At 43.7% G+C, this 17,768-nt stretch overlaps 1 protein-coding gene across 1 annotated transcript; it reads left to right on the forward strand.

Annotated features, from left to right (window-relative positions):
- The first annotated feature begins 1 nt into the window (after position 1).
- On the forward strand, positions 2-16,470 carry LOC150051280 (leucine-rich repeat-containing protein 37A-like). Its single transcript, XM_090351493.1, has 5 exons — positions 2-539; positions 871-977; positions 8,341-8,387; positions 9,163-9,285; positions 16,416-16,470. Exons 1-5 carry the CDS (start codon positions 143-145, stop codon positions 16,468-16,470), a joined length of 729 nt encoding a protein of 242 aa, XP_090207619.1. The 5' UTR covers positions 2-142.
- Positions 16,471-17,768: the final 1,298 nt, after the last annotated feature.

Genomic DNA, 17,768 nt, shown 5'->3' on the forward strand with positions numbered 1-17,768 from the left:
TCCTGTAAAACACCAGATTGCAAATGCTTTGGTAGGAAATATTCCTGCACAAAATGTTCCTGTGCCAGTAGGAAGTCTCCCTAAAAACACAGTTCAGGAAAATCTTGTTACTCCGGGATCCACTGTGACTGCATTAAAGGTAATGCTGCCAATTGAAGGCAAGGAAGCACAATGGGAATACCTCAGCATGAGCACCGACTCACCTGTCAAAGCCGTAGTCACCCATTCCCAATTTCCATCCTTTGCTGATCATTTTGAAATGCAGTTAAACCAGCAGCTGAGGCCCCTCATTCCCAATAATGATGTAAGGAAGCTCCTGTCTCATGTTATCCGGACCCTGAAAATTGACTGCTCTGAGACTGAAGTGCAGATGGCTTGTTCCACGCTCATCTCCAAAACAGGCTTGCTGATGAAGCTTCTCAGTGAACAGCAACAAGAAATCAAGGTGTCAAGAGCCGATTGGGATATGGACCAGTGGAAAACTGATAACTATATCAATGAGAGCACTGAAGTTCAAGGTGAACGAAAGGAGTCAAGTGAGGTGAGCATAGTTATAGAACTGCAGACCCTGACTTCCCCATCCTTTAGATAGACCATGAAGGAGGACGACCCCGACATTAGTCCAGTCCAAAGTCATGTGGCCAGTCACGTGACAATTTTCTGCACTCTTCTTCATAGAGTGAAGTAGGTCTAAAGCATGGAAAATACACAGAGATTTTGCACATTAGTAAGACATAGTTTCGCCGTTGGGTGGAAGACTCTGTGTATATCTGTTAAGCCCAGCTGGGCTATGGTGTCGTTTAAGTCGATGATGTCTTTGCTTAACTTTTGTTGAGTTGACCTGTCATTTGTTTTTGTTTGTTTGTTTTTAACTAACACAAGAAGTTCCAGGATATGGCTATAACAACAAAATCATTTTGGCAATATCTGTGACTATAGTCGTAATGATTTTGATGATGATTTTCTGTCTCATTGAGGTAAGGACCAACATGCATGTACATTTCCCGAATATATCATGTTTCTGTAACCAAAGCTATTTTCCCTTTTTCCAGATGGTAATTCTTTGACTATGCCTAGTGTTTTCAAGGTAGAATAGTATATCTCATGGTTAGTCCTGTGATAACGAAGTATGAGGAAGTAGGTTCTCTTATTAGTACAGAGTTGATTATGATAGCACAGGGTCAGTGGGCAAAGGCCATTAGTAATTGATCACTGCACAAGCAGGCCTTCTGAATTTCCTAGTGGTTCACTGTTTACCTAGAACTTTTTATAAACTCCCACATTGCCTTCAATTTATATATATATATTTTTTCTCTGCCTTCAAGGAAAATGCAATGTTTTCCTTGCCATTGATAGTAATGGTCAAAAAAGGTGATGAGGTGGTCGTGTGTGAATATGGCACAGGCTAACCATGTGTTCTACTTTGTTCTTAATGCACTATGTTTTTTATTTTTTCTTTTAGTTCCCCTTATGTTTAATGTCATGTGTTTACTGTATCTGACTTTGTTACCTGGTATATTGTATATACGTTTATTTGAAATAGGGAAGGAAAGGGGGAAAACAAGATGATTGGGAGTGGGTAGAGGGGGGAAATGGAGACAAAAACATGAGAAAACAAGTGTGAGAAGTAATGCACCCACTACCTGACAAATGTAACTGTAACCCCTCCATATATTACCCCAACAATAAAATAAAGTTTTAAAAAACTGAAGCAAGGCTTTTAAAAAACATTTTTGAAATGTCATTTTTCAATATTCTATTTTGTTGAGTTGACCTGTCATTTGTTGAGAGTGGTGTATTAAGGTCTCCCACTATGATTGTGTTTGAGTCTATTTTCTGTAATTCTAAGAGAGTTTGTTTGACAAATTTGGGTGGTCCCATGCTGGGGGAGTAAATGTTCATAACTGTAATATTATGGGCATGGACTGTACCCTTTACTAATATATAATGGCCGTCTCTATCTTTATGTACTGATTTTACTGAGAAGTTAATTTTGTCGGAGATTAAGATTGCTAGTCCTGCTTTTTTGCATGGTGCATTGGAGTGGAAAATTGATCTCCATTGTTTCACTTGGAATTTGTTTCTGTCTTTGGCAGTAAGGTGGATCTATTGGAGGCAGCATATCGATGGGTGGTGTTTCTTACTCCAGTCTGCTGCTCTGTGTCTTTTGATTTGATTGTTCAGCCCATTCACATTTAGGGAAATTATGGAGAAATGGTCAGTGTCATTGTTATTTTTTTTTACTTCTAAGTTTCTTTCTCTCTTTTTCTCCCCTTTTGTGTTTAGTGAATTATAGATATTTGCTTCTTGATGGGGGTTCTTGATGTTCTACAATTTGTTCTCAATTAATTAGTATCTTTTGTAATGCTGGCTTCTCTTTGGAGTGAAATATTCTTGTTTCTCCCTCAAATGTAAATGCTAGTTTTGCTGGATATATCAGTCTGGGTTGGCAGTTGTTGGTCTTCAGGACATCAATGATGTTTTCCAAGCTTTTCTTGCGTTTAGGGTTTGCGTGGAGAGATCTGCTGTAATTCGATTTTTTTCCCATTGTAGTATAGCTCCTTCTTTGTTTTTGCAGCATTTAAGATCAATTCCTTGGTATTCGGGTCTAGTGTCTTTACTATGATATGTCTAGATGAGTTCCTTCTAGGATCTTGCCTGTTTGGAGTCCTGAAACCTTCAATAATGTGAGTATTTTCCCTTTTGAGGTTGGGGAAGTTCTCTGCTATGATTTTGGTGAAAAATGGTTGCATTCCTTTGTCCTGAAATTCTGTGCCCTCCTCAATCCCTATTATACGAAGATTAGACTTCTTTGCTGCATCTGCTAGTTCCTGGAGCTCTCTCTGGTGGATTCTGACTGACTTTTCCAACGTGGCAATTCTCTGTTCCAGCTCTTGTGTTTTATCTTTCGTTCCTGATGGTCTAATCTCCATCTCAGTCAATCTGCTGCTTAATGCCTCCATTTTTGCTTGAAGTGTGGACCGAGCTGATCATGTCTGCTGAGAGGGTATTGAACTTTTCTTCCACTTCTCTTTTGAATTTGAAGAGTTCCTTGGAAATTTCTTGCTTATGTTTTTGGAATTCAGCTTTAATTTCGTTAGTCATTTCTAAAATCATCTACTTGACTTGAATCATATTTCGTGTCTCTTCAGGTGTCATTTCTTGGAGGTGACATCTGTCTTGTCCCTTAGCTCTAGTTTCCTTTTGGGCGTTGTGTGGAACTTTATTTATGTATGTCGTAATTTGTCTTTGCGCTCTCCTAGGCATTGAGAACTGTTGTTGTAGTTTGCTCTGTGGTCAGTAGGTGGCGGTCTTTTCTTGGATTGGGACCAGTGGTTCTGGGAATCTGTGTAATCCTGTGGTTCTCGGCCAAATTGATTCCTCTGCTGACTGTGTCAGAGTTTGCAGTTTTTGCAAGTGTTTGGCCTGTTCCCAGAGGCTGTGTGCTGCTGCACGACTAGCTCTCAGCTCAACCAGTGGCGTCACAGTGGGCCGTGGGTTGGATCTGCACGTTTCAGTGTCAGCGCGCTGGGTGGATGGTTGGTTTTCCTGCGCTGCTTCCAGGGGCAGGCTCCCGGCCAAGGGTCTGGGGTTTGGGAGTTTCCAGGGGCTCTCAGCAGGACCAGCAGGTGTCCGTTCTGTTCCCAGGAGCAGGGCCCAGCTGAGGACGTGGGGTCCAAGTGCGAAGCCAGGCCTTTCTGATTCTCAGAAGGCAAGCTTGGCTGCTTGTCTGCCCTTCAGTTCCCTGCTGTGTTTCTGCCTCTTTGTCAGAGTCTGTGACTGTGGGGGGCCCCTTGGTGCTGTCTTGCTGGGGATTCCCAGCTGGAGGGTGTCCGGCTCAAGAACTGAGGGGGACAGATGCTGGCTCCTAGACTCCTGCGCACCCCACCTGCTGTTGGAAGGGAGGATCTCAGAGCCCCCCCACTCTCCAGATCCAGTGGCCTGGGAGGGGAACCTGCTGGGACACTTCTACCCCCTTTAGTGAGGTGCTGGGTCTTAGCGCCAGCCTGCCTGTCAGTCTCCGGTCAAAGGCCTGGGATAGGAACCTGTTGGGCGGGTGGTAGGCAAGGACACCTCTGCCCCCTTTGGTGGGGTGCTAGTTTTTAGCGCCTGCCCGCCTGTCAGTCTCCAGTCAGAGGCCTGGGGGAGGGAGCTGTTGAGGGAAGAGACAGGATTCTAAATTCCTTGCCCCCCTGCTCCTGCAGGTCTTCCTCGGGCAGGGTGGAGGGGTCTGAGTTAAATTCTATAGCTTGGCACCAGCTCTGCTTTCCTGATGGGTTTGGGGTCACACTGGGCTACCCGCTGAGCTACTCACTCCTTTGTGTGGGTGCTCCATGGTGTTGGAGAATCGTTCACTCCCCTCGGATCTCCACCACCGCTTGTGGTCCGAGTCTGGGTTCCGCTGCTTGATGTTCCGGTCTGTGCTGGTTCCTGAGTCTGGCTTCTGCCGCTGGCCCAGTCCTATGCTGGTTTCTGTGGTTTCTGCGGCGGTTGGGGCCGCCCGGCCAGGCGCCCTCAGCCGATGCTTTTCGCAGGTTGGAGCCCATGGCAAGGGGTGGAGGAGGGGTCCTCCTGTTTTGAATTCTTTGAGAAAGTTGGATGTAAGCTTTATCTGGATTTATTTTCTGGTTTGAGTCCTTCTCTGTTGCTTGAGTTTGTTGTTGTGGATTTCTTAAGGTAGTTGGCTCGTGGGATTCCCTGGTTCTCTCTTTTTGTCTCAGTGCCATTTTCTGGTCCCCCACTTCATTTTCTGAGCAAATGATTTTTGATTTGTTTCCAAGAGTCAGTTAAAGTTCACTCACTTCCTGCCTTGATGTGCTTTTTCTCTTAGATCTTTCTTTACATATATTTGATAGTTTCTCTTTCATACCGTTTCTGCCCAAAAGAGAGCCTGTTGGAGTTTGTTTGAAAAAAAATTATCTTATTCATATATTTTTCTTGTAATTAATAGAAGGGTTACATGATATTTGCCAGACAGATGGTGCATTAATTCCCATACACTGATACCCTTTCACATGTCTTGGTCCCCATTTCCCTCCCCCCCAACCCCATCTTGTTTTCCCCCGTTCCCTATCCAGTTTCAAATAACCAAATACAAATATATCCAATATATCAGGTAACAAAGTAAGATAGTGTAACAATATGAGACAACCAAGGGACAGCAAAAGAGATGAGAGATAAAACAACAATCATTCATTATATGGCTTATGTTTACATCATATTTTAAATGACAAATTTAACAAACAAGTGTTCAAGGAGGGAATCTCTAATTACAATCACTGGGACTTAGTATTTAGAACTTAATCAAAATTAGGCTAAGGGTTTGTATGTCATAGAAACATATTAATTTATGAAATAAAATAGTATGTCTATAGAGTCATAGGTTTTTATGTCTCTATAGTTATGTTGTATTTCCATTACCATGTCCATAGCTTTGGGTATGCAGTTATTGAGTCCTCGCTCTTGTACTCTTTGGATTTAATAGGCCCATATTAAGGACACCATGTGCCTTTTGTTCCTTAGGTCTTGACTTGTCTCACTCAACATGATTCGCTCTAGATTCATTCACATCCCTGAGAATGCCATTATTTTATCTTGTCTGTTGGCTATGTAGAATTCCATTGTGTATATATACCACATTTTCTGTATCCATTCATCTGCAGTAGGGCATCTGCATTGTTTCCATCACCTGGCTATTGTGAATAGTGCAGAGATGAACATAGCTGAGCAGGTGTCCTTATAGTATCTTGGGTCATGATGTTCAGGATAGATGCCCAGAAGTGGTATAGCGGGATCGTAGGGAAGGTCTATTTTCAGTTCTTTAAGGAACCTCCACACTGCTTTCCAGAGTAGCTGAACTAGTCTACATTCCCACCAGCAGTGTAGTAGGGTTCCTTTATCTCCACAACCCCGCCAGCAACTGTCATTGTCTGAGTTCAAATCCCCGAAAACCAAATAAGCCATTCACTAAATGGGCAAGGGAACTAAAGAGAGACTTATCAGAAGAAGAGACTAAAATGGCAGAAAAGCATATAAGAAAATGTTCATCATCTATGGTCGTAAAGGAAATGCAAATAAAAACAACCCTAAGATGCAATTTTTTTTTTGGCCAGTCTTGGGCTTGGGCTCAAGGCCTGAGCACTGTCCTTGGACTTTCTAAAGGCTAGAGCTCTACCACTTGAGCCTCAGCACCACTTCCAGCTTTTTTCTATGTATGTGGTACCAAGGAATCGAACCCGGGTATTCGTGCATGCTAGGCAACCACTCTACCACTAGGCCAAACTCCCAGCCCCACAAAAAAAATTTTTAATGGCGATGAATTTGAAAAATGTTACAATTGTAGGTTGAGATTTCTGCTAAATGTTTCTTCTGATAATGAGGTTGGAACTTAGAACCTCATATTGGCTAGGTACTTGCCTACCATATAATCTATCTCCCCAGCATTTTTGTTTGTGTTTTTCAGCTAGAATCCATCCTGACACCGTAGGTCTCTTATTTCTGCCTCATAAATAGGCTTCTTTTTTTTTTTTGCCAGTCCTGCGCTCAAGCTCAGGGCCTGCGCACTGTCCTTGGGATTTCTCAAGGTTAGAACTCTACCACTTAAGCCTCAGAACCACTTCTGGCTTTTTTCTACATATTTAGTACTGAGGAATTGAACCCAGGTCTTCGTGCATGCTAGGGCAAGCACTCTACCATTGGGCCAAACTCGTGGCCCTGTTTCGTTTCTTTTTGTCCTGCTTGGGGCTTGAACTCAAGGACTACATGCCATCCCTTAGCTTTCTCACTCAAGGTTAGTGCTCTACCACTTTAAGCCATAGCTCTACTTCTGGTGGTTAATTGCAGCTTAAAGTCTTATCTATTTTTCTGCTCAGGCTGGCTTTGAACCATGGTGCTCAGATCTCAGCCTCCTGAGTAGCTAGGCTTTGAGGTACTAATAACCAGGTTCACAAACAGTTTTGACTAAAGCTGTGACACCATGCATGGCACTAGGTTTTTGTTGTCGTTATTGCTTTGTTTTTTTTTATTTTGAACTCAGGACATGCACCCTGTCCCTGAGCTTTCCCCCTCCAACCTAACACCCTCCACTTTGAGCCACATTGCCACTTCTGGTTTTCTGGTGGCTACCTAGAGATAATAGTCTCATGGACTTTCCTGCCTGGGCTGACTTGGAACCATAATTATCAGATCTCAGCCTCCTGAGTAGCTAGAATTACAAGAATGAGCCATCCGCACCCAGTGATGTTGAGGTTTTATCCAAGATTTTTATATAACTTTACTATTGTTTATACTTCTTACTTCCTATTTATTTATTTATTTATTACAAGTTCTGAGGTTGAAGCTCAGGGCCTGAGCACTGACCTTGGGCTTTCCTCAAGGCCAGCACTCTATCACTTGAGCCACAGCACTGCTTCCAGTTTTTTCTGTGTATTTGGTACTGAGGAATCAAACCCAGCACTTCATGCGTGCTAGCCAAACACTCTTCCATTAGGCAATGCTCCATCTTCTGTTGTTTATTCTAAGATGCTTTCCTATACCTCTATTGCTATTATAAGTTGTATCTTTCTTTACCTCTAAATCCTATGGGTACCTAGGAAAGCTATTGTTTGTGTGCTGATCTCCATATTTTCTTTCTGCCCACTTCACTGAATTTTCATAGTATTGGTCCAATAATATTAGCTGATTCTCTTGGGCTTTATTTTTTTCTACATCCGGCTTTTCTGTGGTTAATTGGAAGTCGGAGTCTCACGTACTTTCCTGCGCAGACTGGCTTCAAACTTTAATCCCCATGTCCTAGCCTCTTGATTAGCTAGGATCACAGGTGTGAGACACAGTGCCTGGCTCTCAGGCATTTTTTAGTTATCCATCATTTTCATATACAAATAAAAATAGTTTGGTTCCTTTCTAATATTTGTGTTCGATTTATGTCTTCATTACATAGGTTGTCTTCAATAGCAGTGCCTCATGACAGTAATAATTGTAATAAAGACAGTGATCTTGTTTTGGATTTGATAATAATACTGGTGTTTTGGTCCCTAGGCAAGTGTGCAATCGGTTAACGGGCATTTCCTTTACTGTTTTAAGAGTTATCACGACGAATTTCCTGTTAGAATTTATCTGACGAATTTCCTGTTAGAATTTATCTAAAATAGTAAATGCATGTATTAAAATTCTAGCTTCAGACAAGACCCTCAGCTAGGTACTGTGGAAGAGAAAAAGAGCAGAATTCCCGGGGTCATAAAAGCCACCTCCTGGGTAGATAAGATATATAAGTAAAGGAATGAGCAGTTGAAAGTACTTAATGTTGGTGGATAATCCTGATTGTGCTTTCTTCCCAAACAGATTTATTCCCACAGAACATCAGCAGAAGGAAGTGAAGAGTCCTCAAGGTAAAGGGAGTCTAAATCTTTAGTGAGGATCTGAGAACTGGAAGGAGCCTAGAACTCATCAATTTCTATCCCCTAGCCTTACAATGAGGGCTCTATGCAAGTTAGAGAGAACTCTTGCTTCCTGAGGTCTCATCTGGCTCCAGCAAATGTAATTGCCCAGGGGCCAGGAGTTTGGCCTAGTGGTAGAGTGCTTGCCTAGCATGCACGAAGACCCGGTTTCGATTCCTTGGTACAACATACATAGAAAAAAAACTGAAAGTTTGGGGTGGGGGGGAGTGTAATGGGGACCAAGACATGTGAAAGGGTAACAATGTATGTGAATTAATGCACGTTCTATCAGGCAAACATCATGTAACCCTTTTATTAATTACAATAAAAAATGTCAAAAAGAAAAAAACTGAAAGTGGTCCTGAGGTTCAAGTGGTAGACACCTAGCCTTGAGAAAGTCCAAAGACAGTGCTCAGATGCTGAACTCAAGCCCAGGGCTGGCAAAAAAATATAGTAGTTGCCCAGCGAGGAAGAGGTGGTCAGTACTAGCATGGATACCTCTCGGTCAACAGTCCTTCAGGACTCCGTAGTTGCATTGTAGAGACCTTTGTGATTGGCATGACAATCTCCTACACATCTGCTGCATGCATGGAATTGTTTTGAAGCCCCAGGTTAGGTTAGGAAAGCCTTTGCTCATTGTGTTATGAATCAAAGCATAGGTGTTCATTTCTGTGAGAGACATGGAAAATGTCACAAATCATTCACTGTTGCTTCCTCTTCCCCCAAGGAGCTTTTTTGGATTTCTGCAAAGGAAATGTTCATCAGAAACTCCAAGTTGGACTTTTGAACAGAGCCACTTGGAAATCTTATCCTCTGACAAAGACTTCAAGCCTCCCTTTTCAGAGAAAAGGTTGTTTTTCCCTTTTGTTCCTTCTTTCTCCCCCCTCCCCTCTCCATGAAGATTTGGGTGCTTAACATATCATTTTTTTCCCTGCTGGAATTTTAGCATTGATAGGAACCATGGACAAGTATATTCTGCTGCCACAAAGACTATAAAGTGCTTCATTTCAACAGCTGAGGCAAGCCAAGTGATCATTAATAAAGCTTTTCTTGGTTCCTTCAGTGGTGTTGGTAGTAAGGAAGGTGTTTTGCTGCTGCAGGTAACTAATGAAGAAGTGGTCAACCACAGAGTCTTCAAGAAATAAGAAATTCTGTACCATCTGAAAGTAGTTCTTGTTGGTGTCTTCATTGAAGAAGCACTCTATAAGAAAAGGGAAATGCTTTCTGATAAAACAAAAACTTCTTTAGTACAGGTTCTTAATAAAAAATAATAAGTGAGTATTGTTTGTAAAGCATAGCATCAAATCAGCTAGAGAGAAATGTATCATGTTTTAAATTAGATTTTGTGAGTAGACAGATGAAAAGTTTATTTTAAATACCAATTTCATAAAATAAATACTTTTGTATCCAAAAAAATGTGACTAAGCTAAACAGGTTAACAAGTACAAAATCCTGACTTTACACAGCAGTACAGGAAAGAAAATCATTCCTTCTAGATTGCTGATAATCTCTAATGTGCCATACTGTTCTTTTCTAACATCAAATCAATATCCTGCTTTAAAGAAAAATGCATCTTATATGTAATATAATATGAATATATATGTTATATATACACAAGTATATGTATATATATGTATATATGAGTGCGGCGCCCGGCACCCCTGACCAGCAGGGAAGAACGGACACCACCCGAGGATCCTTCTCGTATCACGCTTTATTGAAGAGCAACTTGATTAAAGGGAGAGCTGAAGCAGAGGGGCCCGGGGCAGGGAAATGCAGCTGCTTATAAACAATCAAGGAACACGGGGCTTTTGCCATTGGCTGCTCTGTTGCCAGGGTCATTTTAAAACTCGGGATTGGTCAGGCCTCTGATGTCATACGCGCAGACTCAGTGGAACGAGCAAAGGCTCCGCACTCACATACCAAATAAGGAGAACTAAGAAGTTGTTCACAAAGAGCGAGGCAGGGGACAGGCGCCGTCTTGTAATGTCGGCCGCTCCGGCTCCCCACATCTCCCCCTTTCTGTTTTAATGCAGCAGGCCAACATACCTGTTGTGAAGAGAGTAGAGGTGCTGTCCTCCAAAGTAAAACTTGAGGTCCTACTCTAGAGGAGTGACCCAGGCGATCAACTCTGGATCCCTCCCCTTCAGGTCCTCTTTTCCCTTTGTGGAGATGGGCTAGGGGCGCAGACCCATATGCTGACGCACATGCTCTCCCTGACCTGTTAGGGTCAGGAGTGGTACTTTGTCCATCATTTCACAACTCTTGGCTGCCTATACTCCTATTCCTCGTGCAATAGACTAAGGTCTCGAGGGTGCAAAGGCAGTACAGGACAGTTTTAGTTGACCTTTAAAGCTGCAAGCCAAATTTTGGGGGAGTGTCCCTGCTCCAAGGCAGTGAGTGCATGAACAAGCATTGCTCTCTCTCTCTTATTGTGAGACCTCATTCGGCAGAGCAACCAAAGGCTAAAGACACAAAACCCAAAACAAACTGCAACAAACATTCACAGGAACTGGAACAAATGTAGGCAACGGCTCCAGCATTGACTCAATTTACACTCTATGGCAGAACAATTTAAAATACTATCATTACTTGAAGCTTTAAAGAGTAAAAACATAAACAGGAAGGTCCACCTCTGGAACAAGTGCAGAAAACCCCACAACCCTTCCCTTGCCAGAACTATACATTAATCAGAGCGACCCAATTTTTGAGAAACCAGCCTAACACAGAAGGACAGATTTTTTGACAGGGTAAGGCATAGGGAACCTTGCAGTCCTAGGGAAGTTGCAAGGAAGAATTGGTGGCACAAAGGGGAAAACGGAAGAAGCATTAGTCACAGGCATTGGTAATGGAAAGGTCTTCATCACTGCCCACATCGTCTTTTCCTTGTTGCTTTTTCCCTTCTGTCTCTTCATCCAAAGTCGTGGCAGCAGAAGAATTATTAACAGGGTTATTCCCAGGATTTTGTTTCGCATCGTCCTCTTTAGGCGTTTGATTTTCCTCCAATATCCTTACGAGGCGCTGCGGCACCCAATGGGGGGATTCCTGTCCCTGTGGAAAAACACAAACAGCTCCCCTGGATCTCTGATTTACAGGATCCGGTCCATACCATTTATTATCGATAACATTTTTCAACATTACTTTTTGTGTGGGTGGTATTGCCATTTTGCCAGCATGCCGATCAGCAGCTGATTGTCCATTGTCATCCACTGTTACATAATTTAAGGTAAACAGTGCAATGGCCAGCCTTTCTCTGGGGGAGGCATCTCGGCCTATTCCCTCCTTTTGTTTAAATAAAAGTTGTTTAAGTGTTCTATTGGCGCATTCCACAATTCCCTGACCCTGGGGATTGTAAGGGAGGCCAGTAGAATGAACTACCTGCATTTGAGTGCAAAAGGAGCGAAATCCGGCAGAGGCATAAGCAGGGCCATTATCTGTTTTCAATTTTAATGGTTTTCCCCATGCTGCCCAGGCTTCCAAGCAATGGACTTTGACATGTGACACCTTTTCTCCAGTAAGGGCGGTGGCATGCATTATGCCAGAGAAGGTATCCACAGAGACATGTATATATTTTACTCGGCCAAATTCAGGTACATGAGTAACATCCATTTGCCACAGGGCATTAGAACAAAGTCCTCTAGGATTAACCCCAATTATAAAAGAGGGGTGATAAACCACACAGGATTGACAAGCTTTAACAATTTCTCTAGCCTGTTGGCGTGAAATGGAAAACTTATAACGAAGGGTTTTTGCAGAAACATGATAAAGCTGATGAAAATCTCATGCTAATTGAACAGAATTATGGGAAAGGCCCACCAGGGCTCTGGCAGTCAAATCCACTAAGGCATTGGCCTCTGACATGGGACCAGGCAAGCCAGTATGTGCCCGAATATGACCAATGAAAAAAGGATTTTTCCTTTGTAAAATTAAACTCTGAAGTTGGGATAATATATTTGAAACTGTACTGCTACCTTTTATGGAGGCTGCGACTTCCAGGGATGCCACTGCATTAACTACATATTGTGAATCAGAATATAGGTTAAAAGGCTCAGGAAATTTCCCGAATACTTCTAAAACTGTTAGACATTCAACTACTTGTGGAGTTTCTTGTGGGGAGCCGGAGCAGCCGAGACGGCGCCTGTCCCCTGCCTCGCTCATTGTATACAAATTTCTTAGTTCCCCTTATCTGGTGTGTGAGTGCAGAGCCTTTGCTCGCTCCGCTGAGTCTGCGCGTATGACGTCAGAGGCCTGACCAATCCTGAGTTTTGTTCTGCCATAGTGTATCCTAGCAACACAGCAGCCAATGGAAAAAGTTCCGCGTTCTTTGATTGTTTATAAGCAGCTGCATTTCCCTGCCCCGCGCCCCTCTGCTTCAGCTCTCCCTTTAACCAAGTGGCTCTTCATTAAAAGCGTGATACAGGAAGGATCCTCGGGTGGTGTCCGTTCTTCCCTGCTGGTCAGGGGTGCCGGGCGCCGCAACTGGTGCCGGAAACCCGGGACCTGCGGAGGGGCCGAAGAGGATCCAGAACTTGACACGTGAAGAGGACTCCTTCTAGGTATGTTGTTCTGAGAAGTTCCTGTCTGGGTGCTTGTTATCCTTCTTCCTCTGTGGTTTGTGTTAACTCGGTCTTTAAACATCAGTATGGGTAACTCTTCAGGAAGTGTGTGCCGTATAAGGGACTTCTGTGCCCCCTTACAAGCCCTTCTTAAACAGCGTGGGCTGAGAACACAATACATAGAGTGTTAACAGATATTGAGATACACGCCCCATGGTTTGCGGAGTCTGGAGATCTCTCACTGGCCTGTTGGGATATATTAGGCCAGGACCTGGATAGAGCTCTAGAAAAGGGAGGGGTCTCCCGCGCCACGTTGCCCATATGGAGAATGGTGCGCGCTTGTTTGGAGGAGGGCAGAAATACTGAGATTATTAAAGAAGGGAGGAAGGTATTAATTAAGCACCAGGATAGTCTCTCGGAGTCATCGTACAAGGAAGGAGGGACCACCAAGAGTGGGGTAAAATGTAAGAGAAAACAAAAGAATGGAATTGAGGGACTGCAGCCCTCACAAAGTACAGTGCAGGAGGAGGAGAGAAGAGAAAAGAAAAAACAGGAGGGACCAAGGAGCTCCCTCTATCAGGATGCAGGAGAGTCAGATCAAAGCACAGATAATGAGGGGGATGGGCTCCCGGAGGAGCTAAGTTCAAATGAAGAGGAGGAGCTAGAGAAACAGGCTGCCGCGTATGAGGCTGACAGATACAGCCCCAGGGGAGGATTTGGTGCAGACAATGGCCAGGCTCGACCTGCCCCCTCTGCCCCGCCTCCCTACATCCCAAAGAAGGGAAGTTCCTTTATCAAAGCCCGTACCTGGTCTCGGTTGGCCTCTGCTTTTCCTGTTTTTGAAAATCCCATTACGGGACAGAGAGTTCTGGAGCCAGTCTCTTATATTTTGTTGGGCGAGTTCTTGACGTTTAGTAAGTTGTCTAAACTTCTTGCAAAGGCAGGCTTAAACTTGGCACCAGAAAAGGTGCAATTTTCAGAAAAGGTTCAGTTTTTAGGTTCCATAATAAATCCCATAGCTGTGACACCCCAAAAGGTCGTCTTGAAAACAAATCATTTGCATACCCTTCATGATTTTCAAAAATTAATGGGGGACGTAAATTGGGTCAGAAATTTTCTTAATGTCCCTCGCTCTGAATTGTTGCCCCTCTTTTCCTTATTGGAGGGAGATCCGGATGTTACTTCACCTAGAAAATTGACTGTTCAGGCTAAGAGTTCCATTCAGCGTCTTGAACAGGCCATAGAAAATGCACAACTCTTGCGTGTAAATCCATCAGCGCCAATCTTATTGTGCATATTTAAAACAAAAAATTATCCTACAGGAGTATTATGGCAAGAAGGCCCATTGTTATGGTTGCATGGAAATTCTTATGGCTTAAAAACTATTCAGTATTTTCCAGAATTAGTTGCTTTGTTAAATTTCCTGACAAATTAATTATTCCTTATACCCGGCAACAAGTACAAATATTGGCTGCCTCTGTTGACTGGTGGGCAGTTTTGGTGTGCTCCTTTCCAAATATAATTGACAATCATTGTCCCAAACATCCACTGCTGAATTTTGTGCGTGAAGATTGGGTGTATTTCCCCAAAGTTACGAAAAAACTGCCTCTGAGTAATGCCCTAATTATATTTACAGATGGGTCAAAAACAGGCCGAGGTGCCTATGTAGTTCAAGGAAAAGAGCCAGTAACTTTAAATTTTCAACCAGAAACTCCACAAGTAGTTGAATGTCTAACAGTTTTAGAAGTATTCGGGAAATTTCCTGAGCCTTTTAACCTATATTCTGATTCACAATATGTAGTTAATGCAGTGGCATCCCTGGAAGTCGCAGCCTCCATAAAAGGTAGCAGTACAGTTTCAAATATATTATCCCAACTTCAGAGTTTAATTTTACAAAGGAAAAATCCTTTTTTCATTGGTCATATTCGGGCACATACTGGCTTGCCTGGTCCTATGTCAGAGGCCAATGCCTTAGTGGATTTGACTGCCAGAGCCCTGGTGGACCTTTCCCATAATTCTGTTCAATTAGCACGAGATTTTCATCAACTTTATCATGTTTCTGCAAAAACCCTTCGTTACAAGTTTTCCATTTCACGCCAACAGGCTAGAGAGATTGTTAAAGCTTGTCAATCCTGTGTAGTATATCATCCCTCTTTCATAATTGGAGTTAATCCTAGAGGCCTTTGCTCTAATGCCTTATGGCAAATGGATGTTACTCATGTGCTTGAATTTGGCAGGACAAAATATGTTCATGTTTCAGTGGACACTTTCTCTGGCATATTGCATGCCACAGCCCTTACAGGGGAAAGGGTGTCCCATGTCAAAGTTCATTGCTTGGAAGCCTGGGCAGCATGGGGAAAACCATTAAAATTGAAAACAGATAATGGCCCTGCTTATGCCTCTGCCGGATTTCGCTCCTTTTGCACTCAAATGCAGGTAGTTCATTCTACTGGCCTCCCTTACAATCCCCAGGGTCAGGGAATTGTGGAACGCGCCAATAGAAATACACCCAATCTTCACGCACAAAATTCAGCAGTGGATGTTTGGGATAATGATTGTCAATTATATTTGGAAAGGAGCACACCAAAACTGCCCACCAGTCAACAGAGGCAGCCAATATTTGTACTTGTTGCCGGGTATAAGGAATAATTAATTTGTCAGGAAATTTTGCAAAGTGAGTCAAACACGCCTTGCAACCTGTAAGAGCTAACAAAGCAACTAATTCTGGAAAATACTGAATAGTTTTTAAGCCATAAGAATTTCCATGCAACCATAACAATGGGCCTTCTTGCCATAATACTCCTGTAGGATAATTCTTTGTTTTAAAAATGCACAATAAGATTGGCGCTGATGGATTTACACGCAAAAGTTGTGCATTTTCTATGGCCTGTTCAAGACGCTGAATGGAACTCTTAGCCTGAACAGTCAATTTTCTAGGTGAGGTAACATCCGGGTCTCCCTCCAATAAGGAAAAGAGGGGCAACAATTCAGAGCGAGGGACATTAAGAAAATTTCGGACCCAATTTACGTCCCCCATTAATTTTTGAAAATCATGAAGGGTATGCAAATGCTTTGTCTTTAATACCACCTTTTGAGGTGTAACAACTGTGGGAGAAATTATGGAACCTAAAAACTGAACCTTTTCTGAAAATTGCACCTTTTCTGGTGCCAAGTTTAAGCCTGCCTTTGCAAGGAGTTTAGATAATTTACTAAACGTCAGGAACTCGCCCAACAAAATCAGTAAAAGGTTCGACAGGCTTCTGGATGATTTTTGTAAGGCCACCTCGAAGCTCTCCCTTGTTAGAGAGGGACTTCCAAGCCCTATAAAATATATCATTAACCTGGCGATACACTTCCATGGGATAGTTCATTTGATCTGCCACATAAAGGCCTTGTCCAAAGAGCATGTCCGCCGTCCATTCAGGATGGCCATTAGCAACATTTTGGCCATGCCGGGCCACAGCCAAATCCGCTGCTGAGGCACTAAATGCCAGGAATTGGCCATGCGTTAGGCAAGAGCGTCCAATTTCGTACCAGTCTGTGGGAGTCATGGCCATGGCTTTAAGCCTACGCACTAGTGCAGTACTGTTGAGCGGAGGCCATAAGATCTTTTAAAGTTTTCAGCCGAGACCAGGTAGGAGCACCGATAAGGGAGTTCCCTGTCTTAGGGACGCAGGGGGGCGGGGCAGAAGGGGTAGGTCGGGAAACGCCCTGGCCATTGTCTGCACCAAATCCTCCCCTGGGGCCGTATCTATCAGCCTCATACCTGGCAGCTTGCTCCTCTAATTCTCCCTCTTCATTTGAACTTAGCTCCTCCGGGGGCCCTTCCCCCTCATTTTCTGTGCTTTGATCTGACTCTCCTGCATCCTGATCATGTAAAGTCAGGGCAGAGAACTGGTTATCATCCTGAAATTCCTTCAAGGACGGGTAGAGGGAGCTCCTTGGTCCCTCCTGTTTTTTCTTCTCTCCTCTCTCCTCCTCCTGCACTGTACTTTGTGAGGGCTGCAGTCCCTCAATCCTTTTCTTTTGTTTTCTCTTATATTTTACCCCACTCTTGGTGGTCTCTCCTTCCCTGTACGATGACTCCGAGAGACTATCCTGGTGCTTAATTAAGCACCCAGACAGGAATCTCCCAGAACAACATACCTAGAAGGAGTCCTCTTCACGTGTCAAGTTCTGGATCCTCTTCGGCCCCTCCGCAGGTCCCGGGTCTCGGCACCAGTTGCGGCGCCCGGCACCCCTGACCAGCAGGGAAGAACGGGACCTCAGGAGCCCACTCCTAGGATGCTCACGTTGCGCAGGACAGATGCTGCTGCACAGCAACCTCCTGGGTCAGGTCAGTTTCCTGCTTCTCGTCAGGATCTGCCAGAGGAGTTGAGTCTGCAGGACAGACTCCCAGAGACAGTGCCAGAGCCAGGTGAGGACCACAAGCAGGCCATGCCTCGTCCACTCCAAAGGGACACACAGCACATTGTTCTAGCTGAGGCTTCAGAACAGCCCTCACTGCAAATGCATGTTCCACCTCTGTACACTCCGAGTGCACAAGAAAAACCATTTGTTCTTTCACCCCAGACCCGGAAAAAGGATCTAGTCAGGACGTGGCTACTTAGGCAGAGACGGCAAGTACATGAGCTTCTGGTAGGAACTGAAAACCAGTTTTCAGAATCCCAGCTAGATCCAGTAAAAATATGGCTTATGGTGACAGCATGCCTCAGAAAGCCCAAGAGAAGGCAGATGAACTTCCAGAACCGCTCGAACAAGGTGAATCTTCTCAGTT

The sequence above is a fragment of the Megascapheus bottae genome, chromosome 17 (genome assembly GCF_031878675.1).
Source record: "Megascapheus bottae isolate mThoBot1 chromosome 17, mThoBot2.hap1, whole genome shotgun sequence".
NCBI lineage: Eukaryota > Metazoa > Chordata > Mammalia > Rodentia > Geomyidae > Megascapheus > Megascapheus bottae.